Source organism: Pomacea canaliculata, linkage group LG11, assembly GCF_003073045.1.
Source record: "Pomacea canaliculata isolate SZHN2017 linkage group LG11, ASM307304v1, whole genome shotgun sequence".
NCBI classification, from domain to species: domain Eukaryota; kingdom Metazoa; phylum Mollusca; class Gastropoda; order Architaenioglossa; family Ampullariidae; genus Pomacea; species Pomacea canaliculata.
The window spans coordinates 9,903,759-9,930,236 of NC_037600.1; the positions used below are offsets into that span (position 1 = coordinate 9,903,759).

Here is a 26,478-nt window from a genome sequence, read left to right on the forward strand (position 1 = left end):
ACAGAATCTGGTACAGTCACATCAGTTGATGTGTGTTACAAAAATAATTCCTATTTTTTAACAGTTATTAGTTAATTGTTAACTGCATTTCATTTTTCCCAAATAAAAATATCTGATTTCTATTTAAAACTAAACAGTCGCTTTTTTCACTCTCTAACTGTAAACTGTACAACATCAACATCACATTTCCACATTTTCCCTGTAACATCTGGTAACAGTTACCCAAACTTGTTCAAGATAAAAATCTTACTTTTGAAATTTAGTCAGTTGACGATTTCTCTGACGACAACAGTGACGTGAGCACTGATGTCACATCTAACATCGTACACGACAGGCTTAGACTGTGACAGTGTTGTGACTACACATTATTGTAATATTTACCTGGCTACCAGTGTCTTGTACAACTCAGGTGTCATGTGACTGACAGGTCCAGCCCCAGCCACACGTCGCTGCCACCAGTGTCCGAGTTCCCTCAGCACGTGACTACTGACGTCACACGGGGTCTTTGGGTCAGACAACTGATCACAGCACAGACACAGACCTTGGATGTCGGCGGGATCACTTGCTCCCAGACACCGACACAGATCCTGTAAAGGATCGACATCAAGGCTTGTGAAATGAGGTAAATATAGAGATGACAGATGTAAGTAAACAACCTGTGAACATTAAAGTATTATTACAATGTAAGTACAGTTCAGTAGTTTAGAATGGCTGTAACACGATAATGCTGTTAAATTGGAAAGAACAACTGCAAACAATGACTTTATTGAAACAAATCGTTTATTTGCCAAGTAACACGACACTGTGAATTCGATTTGATAACGACCGCCACTTATACACACACGTTCGGACCCACTAATAATGTTTTATACACATCCCTTACTCCAAACAATTATTTGCTCTATATACACATACATATTCACTATCGCCTTATTTCCTTCAAATTCACTGTCCACATTATCTTTTCGTCTTCTATTGACAAAAAAATGTTTTAAACACATTTAGGTACTTTGTAAGGTATTTCATAGAAGATACGTATGGTAACAGAAAGATCCTGAAACCTGAATGAGGTGGATGTCAACGGAGATGGCCTGTTGTAGTTGACGAGTCGTGAGGTTGGGGAAGGCGATGACCTTAGTGACGGGCAGACCGGGAGCGATGTCGGACACCAGGTGAGACAACATGGCCTCCGCCTTGTCCAGCTGTGACACGGCGTTACTCATCTTCTGTCTAATGTTATTGTCTATGTCCTGCTGTGACATGTTTACAGATTGAATATTGTCACCCAGTGCCTTCACCTCACAGACTACCAGTCCGTACTGTCGATGAATCAGAAGCACATCAAAGTCTCCCTGTTTCCAGTCACGTGGTAGAGAAGGAGGAAGGTTGGAGGGTCGGGGTAGGTGGGTAGCGGCGGCAGCGTAACAAGGTTCACCCAGGTACTGTCCGAACTGAAGCTGAGTCATTCCAACCATGACATCTCTGTTCTTTTCACACATTTTCTGAAGACAGACAAAAATCCGTTGCATGGCAGCATCGTCTCTGACGTCACTGTCCTGAAGGCGAGGAGGCTGAGGAATGGACGAAGATGATGAAGAAGATGAACTCGTCGGCACTGGGTTAGACTGACCAGCCTGTCCAGGTGCTGATGTAAGAACCAGAACCTGCTGACCAGCAGCTGACTGTCTAGTCATGGGCACGCGGTTGACGTAGACAGGAGGCAGGAAGTAGGCGCGAGAGTCGAGATGAGGGAACGCGGCCTCAACCCACTGTAGCCAGAATGTCTGGACCTGGTCTGGTAATGGTTCCTGTGTGAACACCAGTCTGGTCAGTTAAATAATAACTGCCTATTAAGTCATTTAAGAATTTCTGTTTTAACTTTACTTGTATTGGCTACTGCTATGTAATACTGGAGATGGCCCGCTGTATTTTCAGTCTTCCAGTAAGGTATTTTTTATCTCCTTGGTTAGAGTCTGTTACACTCTGTTCTAATATACATTTGTTTGTCAACAAACAAACCTTTAAACCAATGGTCTGGTTGATGAGCCTGACTGCCGCCTCGATCTGAGTAGGAATACCGCGGATGATGAGAATCTTCATACCTGGTACAGGTGAGGGGTTCGGGTCAAACTCTACATCAGCGCCTGTATTTGTCTTTATCTCTTCCAGGGGGCGTGTGTTCACTATAAATTAAAAATATTATTAGCTATTGTTAATATGGAGACAAACGAGTGTTTTTGATTTGTTAATTTATTATACGAAAAACTGTAATGGCTTATTGCGCTAACGATCATTTTTTAAAAATCTTTAGATCATACATAAATCATCATTAGTATACTCGTGATATTAAAGTTAAATTAATTAATTAGATATTAAGTTCTTATCAACAGTATTACTATCATTTCTCTTTTCTACAGACGTCATTATCATAGATTTATCGTTAGGATGTTTTTGTCTAAATGTTATTTCACTATTAACTATTGTCTGCTTTTTATCGTGATTTGACCTTTTGTTCGTAAAAAAATAAATAAATCGTCAAAAATACAAGTCACCTGTAACTGTGAGTAGTGCCGCCTGTTCGTCAGTCACGGCGTGTAGGTAAACTTTGACCTGTCTACCTCTTGTAGAACTAGGTCTTCCACCTCCTCCTTTAGGTCGTTGTCCCTGTGATAGTTGTTACAGTGAGAGGAGAACACAGGGTACATCACTCAGATGATAATGCACAGGATGTGACAGTAAATATGTGCACCATCATCATACTAAACTAGAGGAAACTGAGTTATTGATTAGATGATGATGATGATGATGATGATGATGATGATGATGATGATGATATTGGGTAGGTGATTAGTAGTAGTAGTAGTAGAGTAGTAGTAGTAAAGATAAGTGTTTCAACCATAAATGATTTTTCACTGTATCAAAACACAGACACGCACGCACACTCACACAGATATAGTAGAATTAGGGTTTTTTAATTTCTTTTTGAGAAATCTCAAGTTACCAGTTGTTTCTGTTTTGTTAGGTGATGTGGATTTCCTCTAGTATCGTTACTCTATCGCAAATGAAAGTGTTTTATACAACAAAGGTAAGATTACGAAAGCAGTTTATGACTGGTTTACATCTTTTGGTGTTATCACTAATGCACCCCCTCAGAATTGTGAGTACAATAAACGTGCAGGGAAGGAGAGTGGCTCACCTGAGCAGACGACGGATGACCAGACATTGTTGACAGTGGTCTCCCCTGTACAGGACCAAGTTTGAAGGAGGCACCACGGAGGTATTTATGTCACTTGGTGGTCTGCACTCTTTGTTGGAAACCAGCAAACTGTTATGTGTGTTGGGGGTCGTAGGATAATATACTGTCAGTGGTATAGTTTCGTTGGTATTAAAGTGGACAACCAGGAGCTTGAAACATGTACTAAATAAGAAAAAAAAAACGTATTTATTTCACCGGCGATGCCTTGGCACAAAGATCTGGTGATGGTGAGGTAAAGGACGCCATCAAAAGAGCGAAGAGAAAAAATAAAGACAAGACAGAGTCACGTGACTATGGTGACGACCTTCGTCATGCCTCTCAGGGGATCAAGTGTATTGCGGCATTTGTGTTATACTGTTTTTTGTGGTTAGTTTATATTTTTTATATCATTGTACATATTTACCAAGAACAACAGCTTAGAAATCAGCAATCAATAACATTGTAACACAAAGTACAAAGATAAATCACACGACGGATATGTCTGATGGAGTCGTTAGAGAGCATCGGGGTCGGTTGCCTTCAAAGTAAATACTTGTCCTAAAGTTTTATTGTGAACGAATTCAAACAGCTTCACTATACACAATAAACTCGGTCAGTGAACGCCTTTATGTACTCATTTGTTGTCCATTCCATTATCACTAGGTTTGTGTAGTCATCTGACCTGGGATTTCGGTATTTTACCTGCCCGCCCCATAGCTTAGAATATTGAGGCCTGCAAACACACTTGTGGGATGTCTGTTGCTGCTGAAGCAATTATAGTAATTATGTACTCACGGTTTGACGACAATCCTCCCTGCTTCCCTAATGCGGGTGGAATATGTGGCACTGTACATAACATATCTGTGACGTGGGTCCCGTGCATGCACAGATTAAAGCCTACGAGATAGCATGGTGGTCAAAGTCCGAGGCAGAGCTGAGGAAGATATTTTACAACCAAAACACTCAGCATGGTGAGGCTGTTCAGTTTTGTATCAATGCAGTCTCCTCTGACTGGCTTAACTCATGTACATCACACTGATGAAACAGAAGGACACCGCTTATCTTATGACAACCGTTTACACTGTGTGTGTGTGTGTGCTCAGGCCTTGATGTTGGTCGTTTATCTTTCATATTTTACAAATTATTTCTGATTAATGATGCATCAAGGAAGCGAGATACATACAAGGGTTTAATTCAAGAATCGGAAACACAGGTATGGGTGCGATTATGTTAGAATGTAAACTCTTCACAATGACAAGCGTGGACAGAGGTAGCGGGTTCAACGAGGTTAGCGAGACAATTTTTCAAGAGATTAGATCGTAAGGTTTTCGAGTGTTGATATAAGTTAATTCATTTTTATACAAACCATAAGAGAATAGCAAAGTGGTTTGTTTACTTGCCGAAGTTTATTTCAAAGGGCCGATTGACTGTAAAAACATTTAAAATAAAACCGGTGAAACACGAGTTATAGCAACACCGCTGTCTCCTTCCATTTTCAGAAATGTTAGAAATAAATTCAATGGCGCTTTCCGCACATGACGTCACAATCTAGCCGCGCAAGGGCTTCTGGGAATGCAAAGCAGACAAATATATTCCCCGCATGTGCTACACTAGCGTTTGCAGCGAGTGCGTTGCTGTGCAGTTTATTGTTCCAAAAAAACAAAACGTGAATGTGTAAAAAATACAGTTTCAAATTGGAAAAATGCAAAGGGAGGCGGTGGTGTTAACGGAGAAAGACGTACCTGGAGCCTTCCTTGTCGACAATCCCTCTGAATACCGGCTAACAGAACTGAAACGATGGCTCGAATGCCACGGACAGAGTAAGAATGTGACTTTACGAGAGGCAATTGAAAAAGTTCGTGCGTGTATTGCATTGGGTATAAAAGTTAATCCAGGGGTAGACAACGGTAAAGGGTATGAGCTGAAAAGGAGTGGGATCAGTAACCAAACGACACCTAAATGAACCAGTTTTCGTCTCATTTGTCCCGTTGGTTTCTCTGGTATTTCCCTTGGAGTCCCGGTATTGAAGGTTGTATTTTGCTGGACCAAGAAATGTGTACAAAACGTCAAACTGGTCGGGAAATAGTCCAACTAAAAACTTTGTATTCTTCCTGTCTTTAAAAACAAAGCTTGGGTCCATCTTGTTGGTAACTTCAGGTTCACTTCGATCATTTTTCACTGCAGCAGCGTTTCTCATGATCATAGTTTCGATTTTAGCTCCAAGCATGTACTGATCATAAGATGTTTGTGTAGCTTTGTGGTTTGGGCTAGCCGACTTACATTCAGCAGATGCACATTCAGCCACGGCTTCGCCTGCGTCTTCAAATGTTGTGTTGTCACTTTGTTGATGATGTCGATTTGTAATGCGCATGTATTCATTCAGAAGAATGCTCATTGCGCAGACAAAAGAAAAGAAGAAAAAGTAAAGCGAACAAATATATAAAAGACCATGAAAGTAAATAATATGGACAGAAGTGTTTCGTTGTTGTTTAAGACTGGTTTGAAAGAAACAGATAGGTTTTCAGTTTTTTGCGGAACGTGGTTGGTGAGGTGATGGTGGAGAGTGACGATGGCAGAGCATTCCACAGCTTAGGTGCCGCATTTTTGAAGGCCCTGGCTCCAGTGCGCTTCTTGTTGGTGTCGTCCACTGCAGGGAGACAGAAGCGTGACTGGGAGCCTGAGCGCAGACTACGTGACGGCTGGTACGGAGGAACTATCTCCTGCAAATAGTCAGGAGCAGTTTTAGACATGCAGGACTGGGCAATGGAAAGTACTTTGTGGTCAATGCGCTTGTTCATTGGGAGCCAGTGAAGGCTCTGTATTCTGTGAATTCTGGAAATGATGAGTTTTCTTTGCGAAGCTTTTTTCTCCCACGTTAACGTTGATAATGTGCAGGTTGGTCGCCACGTTGCGCTGGAGCCTAGCTTCCTGTTACCTCCCTGTCGCTTTTGTGTTTCCTCCTCTATAAGCGTCGCTAATACTGGTTCGTCTTTTCAGATGTTGGGCCTTTTCCACCAAGAAAATGCAGAGAGCAGATATATGTGCTCCTGGTTATTTTCTCCACATTTTGGAAATCAGATCGCCCACATAAAAACTGCCGGCGCTTTGCTTTCTCAGTCTTGAACCTGCCCTGTTGTCTTTCCCACTGCATGTGTCATGTTGTCACTGGTCTTACCAGGCTTTGGAAATGGAATAAAAAACGTCCTCTCCGGTAACCGCTCTGGATATCTGGATTTACATAAACCCCAACAGCAGTGTTTGGTTCCTCCAGTTTTCAGCATTATTTCAGAGATTAATATAAAAATGTCGCTTTTTGTCAGTCGCCGTAGCGTAGAGTACACAGAACAACGTGCAGCGTTTGTATGGAAAGCAATCCCATGATGCTCTGTCGCGTGACGTCACAATCTATTTTTAGTAACCCGAGAAAGCGCTATTGATCATAGTCACAGGCCTGATGCTCACAATTTACATCGTACCAAATGTTCGTGATTTGCAGCTCCGCCAACCACACAGCTTAACAAATGAAGAAAGAGGTGCAAGAGAAAGTGAGTCATTTCTCAGTACATCCAAAAGTAAACATTATTTTCTTGACATCTTGTAATCGCACAAAAGGGATAATTAAACTTGGACAAAAACATTCGGAACATCGATACATTTCTACGCCCACAAGAAAGAGTACAAACCTTCGATGTTGTACCCGTTTCTATGGCAACATTGCGGTCGTGGCTGACTTTGCCTTAGAGACTATTCGTCGCTAGACAAATACCCGGGGAACATTTAACCGATTAAGTTGGATAATTAGTTTTAAAATGAGTAAGAACACATTCGCGATGTCCACAAGATTAAGTCAGTCGCTTACAGCACCAAAGACCCTAACATGCGAATATTTTGACAGCTGACTACTGGCGATGTCGATACTAAGTGGTCAGATGAATCAATTAAAAATAAAAGATTACCTGTCCACAAGACTCAAAGTAAGATGTTCACACTGCTCGGACACTGAATCATTAGCAAGAAACAATGGCGTATGCAGAGCTTGTATGTCATAACTCAATCAGTTAATGTTTCATACTCACACAGTCCAAAAAACCAGCGATAAAAACATGTTCTCCATCTGGGATTCGTTTATCGCCCTGATAAAGGCTGAGGCCTGTCATAGATATACACAGATCGACCGGTGATGGTATCAGAAGGTGACAGGTGATGGTATCAGAAACAGAACCAAAAGCAAAAATACAATCGTCTACAAAAGGTTATAGCGATAAGTTACAACGAGAGATAGAAACAAAACCTAATATTAGAGGTTATAACGACAAACGATAACAAGACATTATCGCGAGAGATGTTTTTACTAAGACTACAACCACCAACCCTTCACTGCGACCTCGACACTTATGATCTATAAATATCAGACCGCCTTCGACCCCCTGACCCCCACAAGGTCCGTAAGCTAAATGTTGAATGAGGTATCAATGGATATAGGGTGACCTCTAGGATGTAGTTATGTGGAATACTTTTTTTGCAGGGTCCTTCTGGACAAAGGCTCTGATGAAAACACGAATGAAGTGCTGCACGAGACCCACCACCTCAATGCGGAATGCTTCCATGTTGTTATCTCCATAGAGACCTGGTCAGTCGAAGACATCCGGTTTATTTACAGTGTGACAGTCTGAGCCCGGATATACAATACATCTGATGCTTACCCTTATTCTGGAATTTTCTATTTTATTTTTATAAAGTCTAGTTACAAATATAGCATTAATAACAAATAGATAAATAATAACCATAAATAATGTTGTTTTTCCTTTGAAAAAAACGATCTTTGGATGAGGACATATATGGTTACGTTTTTCTTTTTCTACTGTACTCTCTGTGTAAGGACCTTAATCTACCCCGGGTACATACCGTTCTCCTGTGGAAAGAATGTGGCTGTGGCGACGCTCAGGTGTCTCTGTGTGACATAGTTTGTTACATTTAGTGTGTTGACCTCAGCTGTTGGGAACATGATATATATATATAGATAGATTATATAATATTATTTTTGAACAAACAGTCATAATAAAGCAGACATTTATGCACGTCTCAGCTTGCTTTCCAACCTTGGTTGCTACGCGACACCCAGAGGGCAGTAAACAGTTGAAGAGGTTTTTATATGTTTTTATATGTTTTTATATGTTTTTACCTGCGGTGTTTGTAGAGTGGCACGAAAGCATCTTCATCTCCAGGGGCCGTAGTCATGAAATAAGTTGTTTCTCTGAGACAAAATGGGGAACTCAAATAAAAGTGTTTCGTTGAGGTAATGACAATAATTGCATCTTTGCCATCTCCTTTTTTATTTGTTATTCTGTTTACAATTTGTGCGCTGCTCTGTGAACAGAATGTAATGCATCTGTGTTCAGATATGTTGCTTTGTGAACAGATTTTCGGTAATATGCATGTCAGCATAATAAAGAGACTTGTAAATTACTGTGACTGGGTTCAGAACAGTCCTCATGATGATAATGATGCGGTGAACATCTTCCACCTAAAGTTGGTTTGCACTATCGGGGTCGGGGACGAGGGGTGCGGAAGAAAAAGATATGGAGGTCAGGGTGCAAAGGATAAAGGTAAAGAGATCCGAGTTGCCTCGGTCGCTATATTATATTATTTGATATTATATTATAATATCGCGATATTATCTATAATACCATTGAATCCCTCGTCGCAGAAATGTTCCTCTCTGTCGTGTAGCCTACAAAAAAATTCTGAGAAGGTTTCTTTTCTCTCTGCAACGAATGAGCCCTTGTACAGATATCAGATACCAAAGTTCAACAGCCAATCTGTGGTGGGAGGCGAGAGAAGTAAAAACACCGAGTCAGCAGTACATGTACTTTCTACCTGGCTTGTACCTGACCGGCCAGTCGGCGCCCGAAAACCTCACATCGTCGAACTCGACCCCTGCTACAGCCAACACCAGCTCGCACCAGCCAGGGAAATCAAAATAAAGCAACCTAACGGACGATATTGTTTGACTTCTGAGTGTCAGGGTCGTACTCTGTGTCAGGTGTCACTAACTGTCCGCTGTACCCAGAGGCTGACACGCAGGATGGCGCCGCTTGACTTCCCCGTATATTTTTAATATATATATGATTATATACACCGACCTGTATGCCATATGGAATGTTCCTGAACACTATTGTGACGAAGGCGCACAAGAGGCAAAGTGCGGCAACACCCGGCCTAGAAATAACGGTTGACCCAGTTTGGTGCCGGGTGGCTGTGTGAGTGGAGGCGAGGGAGGAGGGCTCGGGGTGCTCGGGTGGCAGTGTGTTATCTTCATCAACCGGTCGTCTCACCATACACAGCACGAGTGTCAGTGACAGTCGCCACAGACAACAACAGAAAGTGGAAAGCTGAGTGCACTGTGCTCACACAACTAACAACAGGTAAACAACAGGTAAACAACAGTCGGCAGGTTACACAGAGGTCCGAACCGACAAAGAAAGGACTAAGGTGACAACCTAAGGAGCGAATGAAAGAGTTGCTAAAGGTGAAAGACAATAAAGGTGTGAGTGTGTAAGATGTGATTTGGCTATCACATAGTTTATTTCTAGGAACAGACTGTAAGATAAGCGGGAAAACAGTCAATCCGGGTGGATAAAGGTTCTTTGTGCCTGGGTACAGGTCTCGCGAAGTTTTTGTTTTTACCCAAATGCCATGTCATGTCAGTGTCATAACATAGTCTAGTGTTATATTTCCGTATATGCGGTGATGTGACAACCTGAAGTGGTGACTGATGGGATCGGGAGAGGGAAAGTGAAAGGTCGAGAGAAAATGTATAAATGATCTAGCTACGATTTCACACTTGATAACACATTTTGTCCACAATTATCTCTCACAATTTACACACGGACCATCGGTACACAACTAAAAAAGCAAATTTTTTCCTGTTTTATTAATATTAATACCAATAAAAATCCTATCAATAAAAAATAATAAAAACAATAACTGATACCACTAGTTGAACAAAGACAGTTGTTAAAATTAGCATAATGTGTTTATTCCATATCTTTTGAAGTGAATGATCAGTGACTATTTGCCATCTTCAAAATAAAAAAACCCTCGCAGCTAATGATTTTAAATTTTACCTCAAACATCAGACTGCGGTTAAGATATAGAGAGATGCAAAGCAAAGAGACGCACGGTGTCTGGACATCTCAGATTGTAAGAAAAGTTTGATCATGGAGGAAGCCGAGTGCTTATAGCGAAAACAGGAAAAAATGCGACTGGAGTTGTCATGCAGTGACATTTACCAACTTGTAATACACCGAGGACACTAGCAACTACATCACAGGAACAAAGATCGGCAAAGCATCTTCTCGCTGGAAATACCATTCTTGCACTGCAGTCCGAGTTAGCTGGGCATCAAAAACATCTTGTAGTATTTATAATTAATAATAACTGACTTATTACAGTGTCCCCAATATCAGAGTTTTCTCACTAGATAAAAAGCGGATTTTCTGCATCGACAGGTCACGGATACAAACAGAAACAAAAATTCCGTGACAGGGATAAAAAGCTGCAGATTGTGGATTGTCTGTAGTTTATTATGACATACAGAACTGATGACAAATGCCTTGTGTCTTCACCAGCTCTTATCGTGTACACACCTCTAAATCAAAAAACCTCTTGTGTTGTCACTGTGGTCTCTCAGGCACCGCAATCTTGTTATTCACAAATAGCTATTCACATTGATCCCTTAACAACTTATATGGTCACCCTCGCGTGAAGTACAGATGGTACAATCTGGACCCAAAATAATGTTCAGGACTCAAAAGATGGAAGTGATCTGCTAAAAGTTCTTTTGTTTGTCCTGTGAGAGGAACTATTTCTGTTTTAGTGTTGTCTGGTGTACAGGCGAGTCTCCGTTCTTCAAACATACAAAGATGTGGACTGGACGAGTGGTTGACTTTGATCACTTTTGTTCATTTGCTGTTAACTGAGTCTGAAACTGTTTTTTCAAGAGAAAGGATGCATTCCAACAGCCCCAATGTCACAACAGCGTTGTTTCCGCTTCAAACACAGTTACCTTGCGGTTGGCCAGGTAAGTCTTGATGTTTTCTTTGCTCTCGACTTTGGCAACGAGGGACTTAATCTCGGGGAAGTTGTGCTTGACACTGCTGGCCTGGTCGAACACGACGATGTCGGCTGGAGACAACTGTGACACACAAGGGGACACAATCCCACTTTCTCACTGGCTACCTGCGCATGCGTGTAAATGCGTGTCTGTATGACTTCGTGCACGTGGGAAGCTGTCTGTGTGTCTGTGAGTGTGCATTTGTGACCCTCCGCGACGAGATAAGTCTTTAGTCTGTAATTTGAGATTTGGCACATTGCATATTTTTACAAAGTACAGGTTCTGAACTTTCTGTTCATACAAAAGTTGTTTTTCTAGTCCTAACACTGAGTGAGTTAGAAACGTTTGAAGTGTGAAAGTACGGTGGCTGCTTCTATAAGGTACAGTAATGGACTTTCTGGACTTTTTCATCGTCGTGATAATAAGAGCTGTGTGCTAGACACCCTCACCTATGACCCTACTCATGACCTTACAGTCAACTGTGTCAAACTGTTTGTTATCCTCTGTGTTACTGTTTGTTATCCTCTGTGTTACTGTTTGCTGTCTTTTTCAGGTTGTTCTTTGTGATGTTTCCATCGACATCCTACATTATGTGTATTAACATCCACTGAGTACAAGCACATCAAACACTGTAATGAATTCTTCTGGTCGACGTCTTTATGAGTACAATGAGGAAAAAAACCTGAATTTTTTTACGCATGATTATATAAAAGAAAATATATTACTTCCATTTGCTATTCCCGTCATTATTGTTTTGCTTTGTTTTGTCAGACGACATCCATGTCCTCTTCCTCTTCCTCTTGCTATTTTACATCCACGTGGCAGCTGGTCAGCGCGATGAATCGCGTCACTTTGCCTGCTGCAGCCCGTAATTACACTTACTACTTCGCCTCACTGCTTCTTTAAACGGGTGAAAGCCGTGAGAATATAAATAGATATACATAAATGTGTCACACAACATGTGTATGACGTCACTTATCCATTCGTTTCGTCGTCATCATAGACAATCACAAGTTGTGACGTACACCGGGAGATAGAGTTAAACCGGGTTGTATCACGATCCTGCAGACACACGACAACTTTTCTCTCCAGACCACAAACACGATATCCATTCGTCATCCACACCACGTCACTGCGGGCCGTGGCAACGTCATCAATGTCATCGTCCTTCATCACCCGCACTGGGATACCCGCTTCTTTAAGTGCTTTCACCATACCCGAGTCGTCACTGATGCCACTGATGTTCAACACCAGCACGTCTCTCCACTGTAGGCAGGGCGGTGTTGTGCTGCTGGTGGTGGAGGTTATGGTCGTGGCTGTTGTCGTGACATTCTCTGTTAACATCCAAAGAACGTTTCTATTATTAGTTACTTGTCGGAGATACAGCGTACACACTGGCAGACTCGTGGATATAGCAACTGCGCAAAACGACAGACACACGTGACTCACTCAAATGTCTTGATGATGATGATGATGATGATGATGATAGAGATGGTTGTGGAATTTTGATAGCGCACTTTACTGCTGTGAATTTTGACATAAGCAGTCAGCAATGTCCATGTAGATTATCAGACTCCACAGCACAATCACACTGTAGGTAAACTCAACATGTTGTACACAAAGTAAACAACACAAACAACGGCGTTACACACAGCAACATTTCAGGTCTCACACAGTCAAGAGGCGGTGAACAAAGATTCACCTGAATACTTCAGTTATAGGTAACACAGGTAAGTATCCAGACACAAGCCATCGTGACAGCAGCCTCAAACACACATGGAGCAGACGACACACAACCACCAATCCCTGATGTCACACTCATCGTCAGTCACATCGTTGAGATGAAGAGGACACAAACATCTACTCTACACACAGTGCAGCCATAGGACACAGGTCCGCACATCACAAACTAGAAAACTGAGTGGTCAGCAGTGCCAAACACGTTAAAGTGTCAGTGAAGTAGACACAAGTAATACAAATGATGAACAGCTCTCACATAGGGCAAGATGGCGCAGATGTTACAGTTGAATAAAAATGTTCTAGAAAACTGAGACATGTTGTGAAGACAGAAACCTGATGTCACAGACTCACAGATGACTACTACACACAAACCCTGGCGTAGATAAAAGGGTAAAGATGAAATGTGATGAAGACCTGTCAGCCTGTAGCCAGTTATGCGAAGGGACATGTCACTTATATTCACAAGACTGTTTCTCACCTGCTTGTTACTAATCACACGGATAACTGTTTATATGTCAACAGACGTTACACTACACAATACCCACACCCAGGTCCGTTCTTACCCCCCGCGGGCCCCGAGGCATAGGGAATGTGCGGGGCCCTTGACACCACGATCGCCACGGTTGTTATTTAATGAAATGTGCGGGGCCCTAGGCAGATGCCTCGTCTGCCTGCCCCTAAGCACGGCCCTGCCCACACCTACCTGTAACACCAACACGGAGACTGTGTAGGAAGCTGGCCACGTCACGACTGCACGTCACACAGTGACGTGGGCTGAATCCTGAGTGACCTTGACCTCGGTGATACAATCGTCTGACTGGCGGGCCGTCTGTGTGGTCGGGCACACCTCGCTCACTGTACGGGAAAACATGACGGTGTGTAGTGATCAAGTCGTTCTGCTCGACTTCCCTGACGACGGCCGGAGGAGAGCGAAGGGGTCTGGTTAAACATTCCACTTGCCAGCCGGCGGGTGCGTCTCCATGGTAACAACTTGCCGCCCAAAAATGGAGACGAGGAACTTGTGTCGGCAGCTTGTCACACACAGTGTTGAAGTGTGGTAACCTGTGACAGACACGAGTGTTACAGTAGTTACCGTCACACACAGCTTCCTGCTGGTCAAAGGTCGTGGAGCGCACAAACATCACAAGTTTTCAATTCCTGTCAAAGTATTTTATGAAGTATCAGGAACAGAAATATCACTTTAATTTACAATAAACGACAATTTTTTTGTCACGTGTTCAGAGTATGTCTGTGTTTGTGTGACTAGACAGTAAATGTTTAATACGTTGATGTCAAGGGGAGGCTAATCGTGTAATAAGCTAACTGACACTTTACATAACAATGTGTGAATAGCGGTGAATGCTGTGGTTGTGTGTGTAGATATGTATACATGCATGAGGGAGGGAGGCAAGGGAGAGTATATGTCTGTTGTCTGAAGCAAACTGTGTAAATATACACATAAATGTATCTTGTACACAAAAAAAATTAATAAATTGACAAGCACTTCCTTTGTTACTGAAAAGAACTGTGTACAGATGTACAAAACTGATATTTAAGGGACTAAACCTAGTCTCATCTTGTTAATCACGTACATTACAGGCAGATGATAAAGAAATGGGGGTGTAAATTTTAAATATAGGTATATCTTACTTTCTGTGTTTGTGTGATATATGGGGAAAACACGATGGGAGGGTGAAGCTGATGTCCAAAATAACTAGTAAATAAATATACAAATGAATATAAATAAATATACAAGAGATTCTACCTGAATATATATTCTGCATACAAAGCTCTTAAAAAGCAAGGATTATTTTTAATCCTTGTTTGAAACTAAAGTCTTCAATGCACATTCAGTATTATTATCTGGTGCTTAGAGCAGGACACGTGACCACGCCACCCCTCTACTTCGTTGTCTACCCTGGCTTCCCATCCGTTCTGACATCCAGTACAAACTGTCCGTGCTGTGTTTTAGTTTCTTTGCTGGCTCCTGCCCTGATTGTTTCTCTCAACTGCTATTCCCTTACATCCCAGCTACACAACTCCGCTCCTAGTCTGATGATCGTCTTCTTACTCTTCCTGTCACCACCACCACCACCACAACAACAACAACAACATATGGCCTCAGGGTCAGGGCCGTGCTTAGGGGCAGGCGGACGAGGCATCTGCCTAGGGCCCCGCGCTTTTGATTGATATGGTAACTAGGCATATGGAAGTGTAGTCAGCCGTCTCACATTCTCGCTGGACGCGCTTGGAGACAGAAGGCTGCTGGACACCGAGGATTTATCGCGCATGAACGTTCGTGCATTGAGCTATTGCTGGATTTATGTGCCACTAGAGGGGGAGGGGGCAAGTTGGAACTGAGTGAAGAGGTAGGTATAAGGTATGTTACTGAGGTGTGGCCAGTCTGTGAATTGAGCGGATTGGGCCCCGCCCCTGGCTTTGCAGCCTGTAAGCGAGAGGTCGAGTGCTTTATTTCCTAGTTACTGAAACTTTCTTTTCCCGTTTCTCCACCACCAAAAAAAAAAAAACAAAGAAAAAGAAAGAAATAACTACTACGTTAGTCTAACTGAGCTAGAGAAGGTGTCGGCATGCTGGGTGGATTGTAGGGTAGGAGGTAGGGAGGAAAGTTAATGCCACTGGACTCCGAGTCTCCGACTACTGCAACTAAAGAGAGGGACAATCGGACGACCACCGGACCGTCCAGACGACTACCGACGATGTAATAACACATCGGCCGGCAGGTCATTATCTTTCCTTTCAGTCTCCGACCTTCTTTCGCTTTTCGCCTAAGCATGAGCTTCGTGTAATGTATATTTGTTTCACGATGAGAAGGACCTAAAGTTTATAGATGTATTATGACACAAATGTTAACCGACCGACATCTTTATGAGACATTTAGACTAGTCAGCAGTCGTCACTGAGTGTTTTACCACTTTGTGTTTGGACACTTAATTTTCCCCTCCCTTTTGCTCGGAGTCCTTGGACCAAAGAAAGCTTGAACGGTTGGACATTAGAGAAAGCAGTTTAAAATCTTTTCACTCCGCGCTTTCCTGCCTGTCGCACGCTGTCTTGTATACCCCAAAAGCCGAGATACGCTGCACTTTGTTTGTTTGAAAAGTACATAATTTCTTTATTTATGTTTCTATGATTTTATGTTTATTAGTAAATAGCATTTGACAAGCCAGGAACATCAGTGTCCATGAGAATTAACTGACAATGAAGTTTGTGAGTAAAGATAATAAATATAGCCTTACAAAGTCCTCAGTCAACAGGTAAAATGTTGGTACTGCGTAACTTTGTAGGCCTATATATTACAATTCAGACAAAATATGCTTGTAGAAAAAGTATTTTCTACATTATGCATTGTGCATGTCACAGTTACAACCTCCTGCTTGGTGATATGGCCAAATGTTGCCCAGAAGGTATGACATTTTTCGGCATCCTGCAACGATTGTACCTTCTCTTCTCTGGATCTGGGAAAAGGTGGGAAATCTTGAGTCAGTTTGTGACAGACCTGACTCCCAAACCTTTATGTGAAACACGATGGGAGTGTCGTGTAGACAGCGTGAAAGCTGTGAGGTATCAGGCTGGAAACTTTTATGATGCATTGGTCAAACTGTCGGAGGAAACGAACGATCCAAAAACTCGGAGTGAAACTGAATCACTGGCTAACGAACTGAAGAATTTCAAATTCCTTGTTTCCTTGTGCTTCTGGTATGACTTGTTGTTTCGAATAAACACGGTCAGTAAAGAACTTCAAGGTCTGACTACGGATTTTTCAGATGCACTAAATGGCTTGGAGGGCATTTGCACATGGCTGACAGATTATCGTCAAAATGGATTTTAAAGCTCTCTGATTAATGCAAGAGAAATTGCAGAGGATTTGGATACAGAACCAGTTTTTAAAGCTACACGAATTAGAAAGAGAAGGAGAATGTTTGATTACGAACAATACGAAGGAGAAGATGTAGGAGGAAGAAATGCCCAGGAGGATTTCCGCATCAACTGCTTCAACATGATAGTGGATACAGCAATTGCGTCTCTTCAAAGAAGATTTGAACAATTAAGGAATCATAATCAAATTTTTGGATTTATCTACAACTTCAAGGAGTTGCCAAAGTCGGTGCTAAAGTCATGTGGGAAGAATTTGGAAGATGTGTTAACACATGGAGAAAGCCGAGATGTCGATGGATACATGCTTGCCGAGGAAATGGACGTATTGAAGTATGTTTTTCCAGATTCTGTGCATGGAGACCTTCTTAAGATGTTGACTTTCCTCTCCATTAAAGGACGATCATTCGATTTTCCGAATTGATGGATTGCCTTAAGAATTGCCCTCACAATACCTGTGACAGTAGCTTCCGGAGAACGAAGTTTCTCGAAGCTGAAATTAATTAAAACTTACCTGCGGTCAACGATGTGCCAAGATCGGCTGAGGAACATGGCCTGTGGCCATACTCTCCATCGAGAACAGTGTTTCTCGGGAATTAGATTTCAGTGAACTGATTGATAGTTTTGCTTCAATGAAGGCCAGGAAAGTTCACTTGTAAATATTTTTTAGTGTTGAAAACTTACATGTTATATTATGCCGTATGTTTACGTGTTGCTATGTTATTTGGTTACTAAATCTGAATGTCTTTCGCATGTACGTGTGTCGGTGTGTGTGTTGTGTGTTACTTAATGGCGGATGCAAACCCATCAACTCAACCTCAACTACGACTGCAGACTGTAGGGTTCCCTTCGTTGTAACCTATTGACGAACGTTACAAATAAATTAATCGTAGGCTTATGTTGTAATGTGTATGAAACGTGCTGTCAATGATAAAAGACGAGATATCCCTGAGGAAAAAAGTGACTTTAGATCCCAACTAAAACCGTGTGATCGTGGAGTGAGGGCCCCGCACATGCACTTTGCCTCGGGCCCCGCGGGGGCTAAGAACGGGCCTGCTCAGGGTGCACCTCTTGTGTAAAAATTACTTCTAACAAGCTTTCCCACAGTGCTTGTCCTTTGTCACACCTTTCCTTTTGCAATATTAGATGCTACTTCAAGCTCTTGTTCTTGTTCTTGTGTTTTCTGTATTTCATTTTATTCTTCGCTTAGAAGGTTGTTTATTCTTTTATACTTTATATGTTTTTTGTTGTTGGTTGTTTTTTTTTGTTTTGTTTTTTTTTTTTTGGTAGCTCGTATGTTGTACACGTTTTGTTTTTGTTCTTAGGAGAGTGAGTATGCCGTTTACAAATTTTGCTTTTATTATTTTTGTTGCTGTTGTTGCTGCTGTTTTGGCTGTTGAGCGTATATTGAACCCATCAACTGGTTTCCTCTTCTGTTCCACATCTTTGTTCACCTTCGTTGTCTTCAAGTCAGTGCTAACTGTCGCAATGTGTTCATCAGGACAAATCACAACTTTCTCATTTCATGTTACCAGCAGTCTTGTAGCACATCCATCTCAGCTTTTCTTACTTTTATACCTATTGTTTGAATGAAAGCTACGGTCACGCAAGCTACCGTTTTTTCAAGGGGGGGGGGGGAGTCAAGGTAAAGGTTTGTCACCTTGGTAACCTGTAACCACGTATGGCAGTTAGCGCATGCGTAGAACATGTCAGTACCAAAAGCGAGCGCGAAACAAATAGAGGTGTACCAGAGCGAAACTTGCGTGAGCAGGTCAGGTGTCCCTTTCATTGAGGGATTATCACCTGTTAAACACCTGGTGGTGATTCTAAGATTACAGCGAGTTGCAAATACCTGTATGTCTATCATCACATCACACGACGTACTACTCACCCGATCACTTCATCAGCGATGACGTACAACGACCCTCCTCTTGCTGCCTGTGACAAGTCGTTGACGGCCTTCTCCACGTCTTTACCGACAACAAGATCATACTCCAGGAGGTGAGGCTGACCGGTTGAGACACCTGCTGACTGTTGTGTGTTTACTGTCTGCAGCAACAGGTGATACAGCATGATGCTCGCTGCACGACTCCCCCACCAGGTACTCACAATGTAGACGGGGTGACCACATCGCAGCCATTTTATACCCATCATCAGCAGCACCACAGTTTTACCTGTACCGGGCGGTCCGGCCACAAAGACTGTGGGAGGCGCCGTGTGTAGCAGGTGAAGTTGCTCCGGGAAGAGTGTGATGACAGCAGTGTAGCACTGTCCTGTCCACCACACGGCCTGACCCAGGGTCTTGACACTCACACGTGGAGGACTTGTACATGGCACAGTCACTGTTGTCGCCGGACCACAGAATCTAGTACAGTCACATCAGTTGATGTGTGTTACAAAAATAATTTCTATTTTTTACAGTTAATAATAAGTTAATTGTTAACTGCATTTCATTTTTCCCAAATAAAAATATATGATTTCTATTTAAACAAAAGGGTCACTTTTCACTCTTTAACTTATGTTAACTGCAGAAACTTTCTAAAGGTTACTTTTATAATGGACACAATGTTCTGCTCCTAATCAAAAATATAAGTACTCAAGGACAATGCAAAACAGCAGAATAAAAAATGTTTAAGGGAAAATATGTGTATAGTTCAACCGTGTGCGGACGTTTCGCCGCATTATGTCAGAGAGAGAGAGAGAGAGAGCTTACTTACTTCTCAAAGAATGAAAGTAACTACTAGATTACACAATAATTCTTTATTTCAAACAAATTTTACACACAGACTTCACAGACAGTTCACTTTGATTGTCACAGATTATGCGCAACAGCTTTGAGAAAAAACATTGATACAATGGCGAGAGAAATGTGTGAGCTAACGGTTCACATTAGGAGGGATAGTGAGAGAGAGTTCACTGATACATTGATACAATGGCGAGAGAAATGTGTGAGCTAAGGGGCGTCATACACTTGACTTCGGCTAAAGGTCCCGCGTGAAATGCCGAAATGAAGTGCCCCGCGCCGAAACGTCCGTCGGCGAAAAGTCCGTGTACCAGTTCAACAACTTTACAGAAGGTAGTTGGTGAGCTGAAGGAAAAAAAAAGTAGTCAGGAAAAACGATAGAATAATTACACTGTGACAATGGTTCGCCTCTGGCAAACAGTCGGACTAGTACTGCTTACAACATCTTTTTTTTTTTTGTTATTAAACCTGAACCTACATCAGTTGATGAATAATGGTTTCGTGAGGTATATATGTGCTGAAAGTGCGCCTCTTCCGTGAACATTCCTCCTAACACCCTTTCCCACCATGCTAGTCGCGTTTGACGTACATTCTATTCACACTATGGAGATTCAACTGACTGCTGATAATGACATATTTACTATTTTAATATATAATATAATGTGTGTCGCCTATTTACCAGCGTATCTGCAAGTGAAGACTATTGTATATACTGTGAATAAAGTGTTGCTGGAAATCTCTTTTATTGCAAATACTCAGTTTTTTGGAGAGGTTGGCACCGTAGATTGAGGATTAACGGACGAGCCATTGACTACTACATCCGCCCTAGGGACTCGTGCTTCGTCGCCCATTAACATAAACATCATATTTTCACATTTTCCCTGTAACATCTGTTAACAGTTACTCTCACCTGTTCAAGACGAAAATCTTACTTTTGAAACATAGTGGATGATTTCTCTGACGACAACAGTGGCGTGAGCACTGATGTCACATCTAACATCGTACACGACAGGCTTAGACTGTGACAGTGTTGTGACTACACATTATTGTAATATTTACCTGGCTACCAGTGTCTTGTACAACTGACGTGTCATGTGACTGACAGGTCCAGCCCCAGCCACACGTCGCTGCCACCAGTGTCCGAGTTCCTTCAGCACGTGACTACTGACGTCACACGGGGTCTTGGGGTCAGACAACTGATCACAGCACAGACACAGACCAGGGATGTCGGCGGGGTCACTTGCTCCCAGACACCGACACAGGTCCTGTAAAAGATCCACATCATGGCTTGTGAAATGAGTTAAATATAGAGATGACAGATGTAAGTAAAATACTCTGAACATTAAAGTATTAAGTACAATGTAAGTACAGTTCAGTAGCTTAGAATGGCTGTAACAGGATAATAAAGCTGTTAAAACAGATAGAACAAGTGTCTACATCCAATGAATTTATGGGAACGAATCGTGCTGATACAGCGTGAATACAATAATGTACACCAAAGAAGAACAGAAAGTAGAATTCGTTTATTTGCCAAGTAACACTACACTGTGAATATGATTTGATAACAACCGCCACTTACACACACACACGTGCGGAGACCGCTACTCGCACTTATATTTATACAAACCTTTCCCTCAAACAAATTATTTGCTCTACATACACAAGGGTATATACACTATCATTAAATTTCCTTCCCATTTACATACACTGCAGACATTTTTGTTTCGTCTTCTATTGACAAAAAAAAAATTCATTAATTTTACACACTTAGGTACTTTGTAAGGTATATCATATAAGATACGTATGCTAACAGAAAGATACTGAAACCTGAATGAGGAGGTTGTCACCGGAGATGGCCTGTTGTAGTTGACGAGTCGTGAGGTTGGGGAAAGCGATGACCTTAGTGACGGGCAGACCGGGAGCGATGTCGGACACCAGGTGAGACAACATGGCCTCCGCCTTGTCCAGCTGTGACATGGCCTCTGTCAGCTTCTTTCTGATGTTATTGTCTATATCCTGCTGTGACATGTTTACAGATTGAATATTGTCACCCAATGCCTTCACCTCACACACTACCAGTCCGTACTGTCGATGAATCAGAAGCACATCAAAGTCTCCCTGTTTCCAGTTGTGTGGTAGAGAAGGAGGAAGGTTGGAGGGTCGGGGTAGGTGGGTAACGGCGGCAGCGTAACAAGGTTCACCCAGGTACTGTCCGAACTGAAGCTGAGTCATTCCAACCATGACATCGCTGTTCTCTTCACACATTTTTTGAAGACAGACAAAAATCCGTTGCTTAGCAGCATCGTCTCTGACGTCACTGTCCTATAGGCGAGGAGGTTGAGGAATGGACTGAGGAGCAGCAGAAGATGAACTCGTCGGCACTGGGTTAGACTGACCAGCCTGTCCAGGTGCTGATGTAAGGACGAGAACCTCCTGACCAGCAGCTGACTGTCTAGTCATGGGCACGCGGTTGACGTAGACAGGAGGCAGGAAGTAGGCGCGAGAGTCGAGATGAGGGAACGCGGCCTCCACCCACTGTAGCCAGAATGTCTGGGCCTGGTCTGGTAATGGTTCCTGTGTCAACACCAGTCTGGTCACTTAAATAATAACTGCCTATTAAGTCATTTGAGTATTTCTATTCAAACTTTACTTGTATTGGCTACTGTTATTTAATACATGAGACGGCCAGTTGTATAATTCTGACATCCAGTAAGGTATTTTTCTGATCTCTTGCATTGTAGTCTATTACACACTGCTGTAATATGCAATAGTTTGTCAACAAACAAACCTTTGAACCAGTCCCCTGACTGATGAGCCTGACTGCCGCCTCGATCTGAGATGGAATACCGCGGATGATGAGAATCTTCATACCTGGTACAGGTGAGGGGTTGGGGTCAAACTCTGCATCAGCGCCTGTATTTTGTTTTACCTCATCCAGGGGGCGTGTGTTCGCTATAAAAAAAAAGAACTTTTCGAGGAGGGATTGTCAAGACGCATATTTCTCTCAATTATAACAAACAATTGTTTTTGAACTGATCATTTATGGTTACGAGGAAGCTGTAATGGACGATTGCGCTAATAGTATGTTTTTCAATCATTTACATCGAACACAGATCATCATTACTTTACTTGTGATAGTAAAGCTGCTCATTATGATTATCATTTCTCTTTCGTTATCCGCCATTTTGATGGTTTTACTGATTATGATGTTCACATGTGAATACTATCTCACTACTTTTCTTCTGTTTATTTTTATCCCAATTTCATCTGTTTTCAGTTGAAGATAAATAAAGCATATTAAAACTACCACCTACCTGTACCTGTAAGTAGTGCCGCCTGTTCATCAGTCACAGCGTGTAGGTAAACTTTGACCCGGCCACCGCCTCTACAACTCTGTCTACCACCTCGTCTTTTAGGTCGCTGTCCCTGTGACAGTTGTTACAGTCAGAGGACAACATCGTGAGACTGAACATCGGGTACATCACTGAGATGATCATGTACAGGATGACATTCAATATCTACACCAGCATTATACTAGTTAAAGGTGTTTTCACACAACAAAAGTAGGATGATAAAAATAGTTGAAGTTCTCTAAGCGTGCAGGGAAGGAGAGTGGCTCACCTGAGCAGACGACGGATGACCAGACATTGTTGACAGTGGTCTCCCCTGTACAGGACCAAGTTTGAAGGAGGCAGCGTCTGCACCACGTGATCTCCACTCTTGGTGAGAAACCAGTAAAATGTCATGTGTATGGGGTCATAGGGTAGTGTAGTGACAGTGGCATAGTATCAGTGACACAATGTCAGTGGCATAGAATCAGTAGCATGTTATCAGCGCCATAGTGTCAGTAAAATGACAAAACAGTTTCTGTAAGCTCTATTGTCAGTTAGGTGTTGGCAGCTCGTTTTGTTACTTACGGGAACACAGCCCATATCCTAACTAACCTATCTGTTGCCATTGTGTAAGACTATCCTCAATGCTAATCAATAATTGTTTGTGTCCTCGGTTTTTCTTCTCTTTTTGTCTTCCGAATTCTCACTTTACCCATGTGTTTATTGAAGCCTCTAAAAAAATTAAAGGTATTAAACTACCTTTTCTTAATTGATAAGAGCTGATGGTGAGGATGGCATGACGAATCGAGTGGACACAACACAATCGGACTACAATGTACGCTATGACAAATTCCTCTCTCACTGTCCTGCCTTCCCCAACTCTGTATGAAGCCATGTCCCCATTCCCAGCAGCTGGTTGACGAGGAAAAGTTTGCTGCGCCACACGAGTATGGAACCCTCGCGCCTCTCAGATCAGATGCCAGCGTTCTTAGCACTGTTTCCCCAGCTAGTGGAGACAATTACTGATAACTTCCTCAGGTCACGATGGGGATGTTATCGCTGTATTATCTTTATTTGCTTTCACCGAGACTTGGCTGAAGGAGTCGGACAGTGACAATGATTTGTATGTCAGCGGGTTTGGCCATGCCATTGCCATGGACAGATGTCCTACTGTCACCAACAAATCCACCGGAGAAGGCGTGTGTTTTATATAAACGAACGGTACTGCAACACCGTTGTTGTCAGGGAACGACTGTGTACCCCGATGTTAAACTCCAGTCCATTTCCCTCCGTCCTTACTACCTCCCCAGGGAATTCCCTCAGCTGTTTACACACTTGTGTATACATCCTCGTGCCAAAGTCCGCCGACCTGATACACAAACTATAGATGTCATTTGTCAGGACGACCCTAAGTTTATCCTTTGTAAACTTATCGGGATACTTACAACTTATGAGCAATATATATCCTGCTACACTGCACACAGGAATTGTATTAGTACTCACTTGTCGTGAAGTAAATCTTTCTAGCGCTTTTGCAGTGGAATAACTGAGTTATTTCTCTTACTCTGGTCACGACGAGGAATGGCAAGATGGCGGAACTACGAGCTGTACATTCAATGAACACTTCAAGACACGGAGTGTGTAGGTTGAGGACTGTAATGATTACCTTGCTCAGGTGTGTGCAGACGCTAAAGAAACTAGTTCTTTCGTCAAGCATGAGCTGTTAGAGGTCAGGTCGGTGGTAGGTAAAGGATAGACAAGCAGTAAATAGCTAGACACTAAAATATTTGTTAGGACAAACAGTGTGAGCGAGTTAGTTGGGAACGGTATCCGATGACGGACATTCCTCTTGACGGGATTTTTGCTAAGGAAGCAGTCGTTAGGTTACAGTTTCAACTTACTTCTGTTGTTATCTAATACCTCAGGCGATGTCGCTCACCTGGGTCTTAATACGATAAACCGTGTTTGTGGGTAGACAAAATTATTTTTCTGACATCAATCTTCCATCTTACACCCACCCACATTCCTACACACCCATGAATCCATGATATCAGATTTACCAGAATGTCAAGCTTCACTGACATCGTGTGAATAATAACACACGTGGACATAGGGTAACGGTCTAACAGCATGAATAGAATGATCATAGACAATTCCATTGGGTTCAGAATTGCACGAAGCAAGACAATGCTTCAGTCAGAACATTCTTTTATTTACTTTGGTATTTACAATGTTTCAATATTTCAAACAAAGCTTTTTAACAGGGTTTAGAATTGTTCTGTACAAGCGAGATCTTTTTTCTATCCAACAATACAAAACCTTTGCTGTCTGCTCACCCATGCATGCGTTAATTTACTTTTCTATCCTACCGTGTTTCCCCGAAGAAAAGACCTAAAATTATTTTTCCGATGCTCCTGGTGGAAGTCCTACCTCAACTAATAATTTAAGATCCTCATCCAGACGGAGTGTTTTGTTTGTCCGTTGAAGCTCATGACAAACATGTTGAATTATAAAGTAGTGGTATTAACAAAGAACTAAATAACTTAACGACTTGCCATAAGATGACATGACTGTATTAGAATAAATGTAGATTTTTGTAGGCGAAAAAATGGCATCCCCTGAAAATAAGCTTTTATACCACTTTTGAAGTAAAATTAACAGGAACAAAGATTTTTCGGAGAAACACGGTAAGATAAATCTTCGTCCACAGTGCATGTTCTCACCATTCTCAAGTTCCCAGTCTTTCATCTGAGTGTCAAGGAGTTGACCTTACTCATGCATGAGTGATGAGAGGTTCCCTTCAACATGGACGACTAAAAATACTTTCAAATCTCGTGTAGTCAATAAAAACATTAAAAAAATAAAAGAACAAATAATCAGCCAAAGTGGTTCCCGATGAAAACATAAAGAGAGGACATACACATCTGTAGCTTTTATCAAGCAAGTTAGAAATTCTTCATGTAAATTTTGCGACATACATTTCATCACACAATGAATCTCAAAACTCCTAAAAGACATTATTTTTCACACGATCCTTGTAAACAGAACGACCATAGAAGGCTGTCAACAACACGTGCACATTGACAACACTTTTTGTTAAAATAAAACAAACAGAAATATCTAAACAGTAGAAATTATTTGAGTTATTAGAGTGTAACATTAATAAATTACTACAATCGTTTCAGTGCTAATACTGTCTAGACATGATTACGCCAACATCACACTTTAAGATCCATTAGATGGAAAAACTGTTTGTTTCTGATTATTGGGAGGATCTTAGTACGAGATACACTTTATTTGTATTTGAGCGAAGCAGCCTTCAAGTATCGCCATGCACAGAAAGAGGTCAGCATCACATACTTCAGGATTGTACGTGGATGAGTGGTATTTATTGAGGCCTTATAACCAGCAGGAGAGCTTT

At 42.0% G+C, this 26,478-nt stretch overlaps 2 protein-coding genes across 4 annotated transcripts; both read right to left on the reverse strand.

Moving 5' to 3' along the window:
* Positions 1 to 188: 188 nt before the first annotated feature.
* LOC112575594 lies at positions 189 to 24,860 on the reverse strand. Of its 3 annotated transcripts, XM_025257550.1 has the most exons (6): positions 24,561 to 24,860; positions 23,347 to 23,444; positions 23,040 to 23,151; positions 2,020 to 2,183; positions 1,062 to 1,808; positions 192 to 587 (listed from the first exon to the last, which is right to left on the reverse strand). In XM_025257550.1, the coding sequence occupies exons 1-6, from the start codon at positions 24,772 to 24,774 to the stop codon at positions 378 to 380; spliced, it is 1,545 nt and encodes a 514-aa protein (XP_025113335.1). In that variant the 5' UTR covers positions 24,775 to 24,860; the 3' UTR covers positions 192 to 377. The 3 variants fall into 3 exon arrangements, with proteins under 3 accessions (XP_025113337.1, XP_025113335.1, XP_025113336.1); XM_025257552.1 differs by lacking the exons at positions 23,040 to 23,151; positions 23,347 to 23,444; positions 24,561 to 24,860 and adding exons at positions 2,553 to 2,664; positions 3,197 to 3,394 and having other exon boundaries at positions 189 to 587; XM_025257551.1 differs by lacking the exon at positions 24,561 to 24,860 and having other exon boundaries at positions 193 to 587; positions 23,347 to 24,076.
* Positions 12,091 to 14,302, reverse strand: LOC112575604. The gene is made up of 2 exons (XM_025257576.1): positions 13,795 to 14,302; positions 12,091 to 12,685 (listed from the first exon to the last, which is right to left on the reverse strand). Exons 1-2 carry the CDS (start codon positions 14,231 to 14,233, stop codon positions 12,327 to 12,329), a joined length of 798 nt encoding a protein of 265 aa, XP_025113361.1. The 5' UTR covers positions 14,234 to 14,302; the 3' UTR covers positions 12,091 to 12,326.
* Positions 24,861 to 26,478: the final 1,618 nt, after the last annotated feature.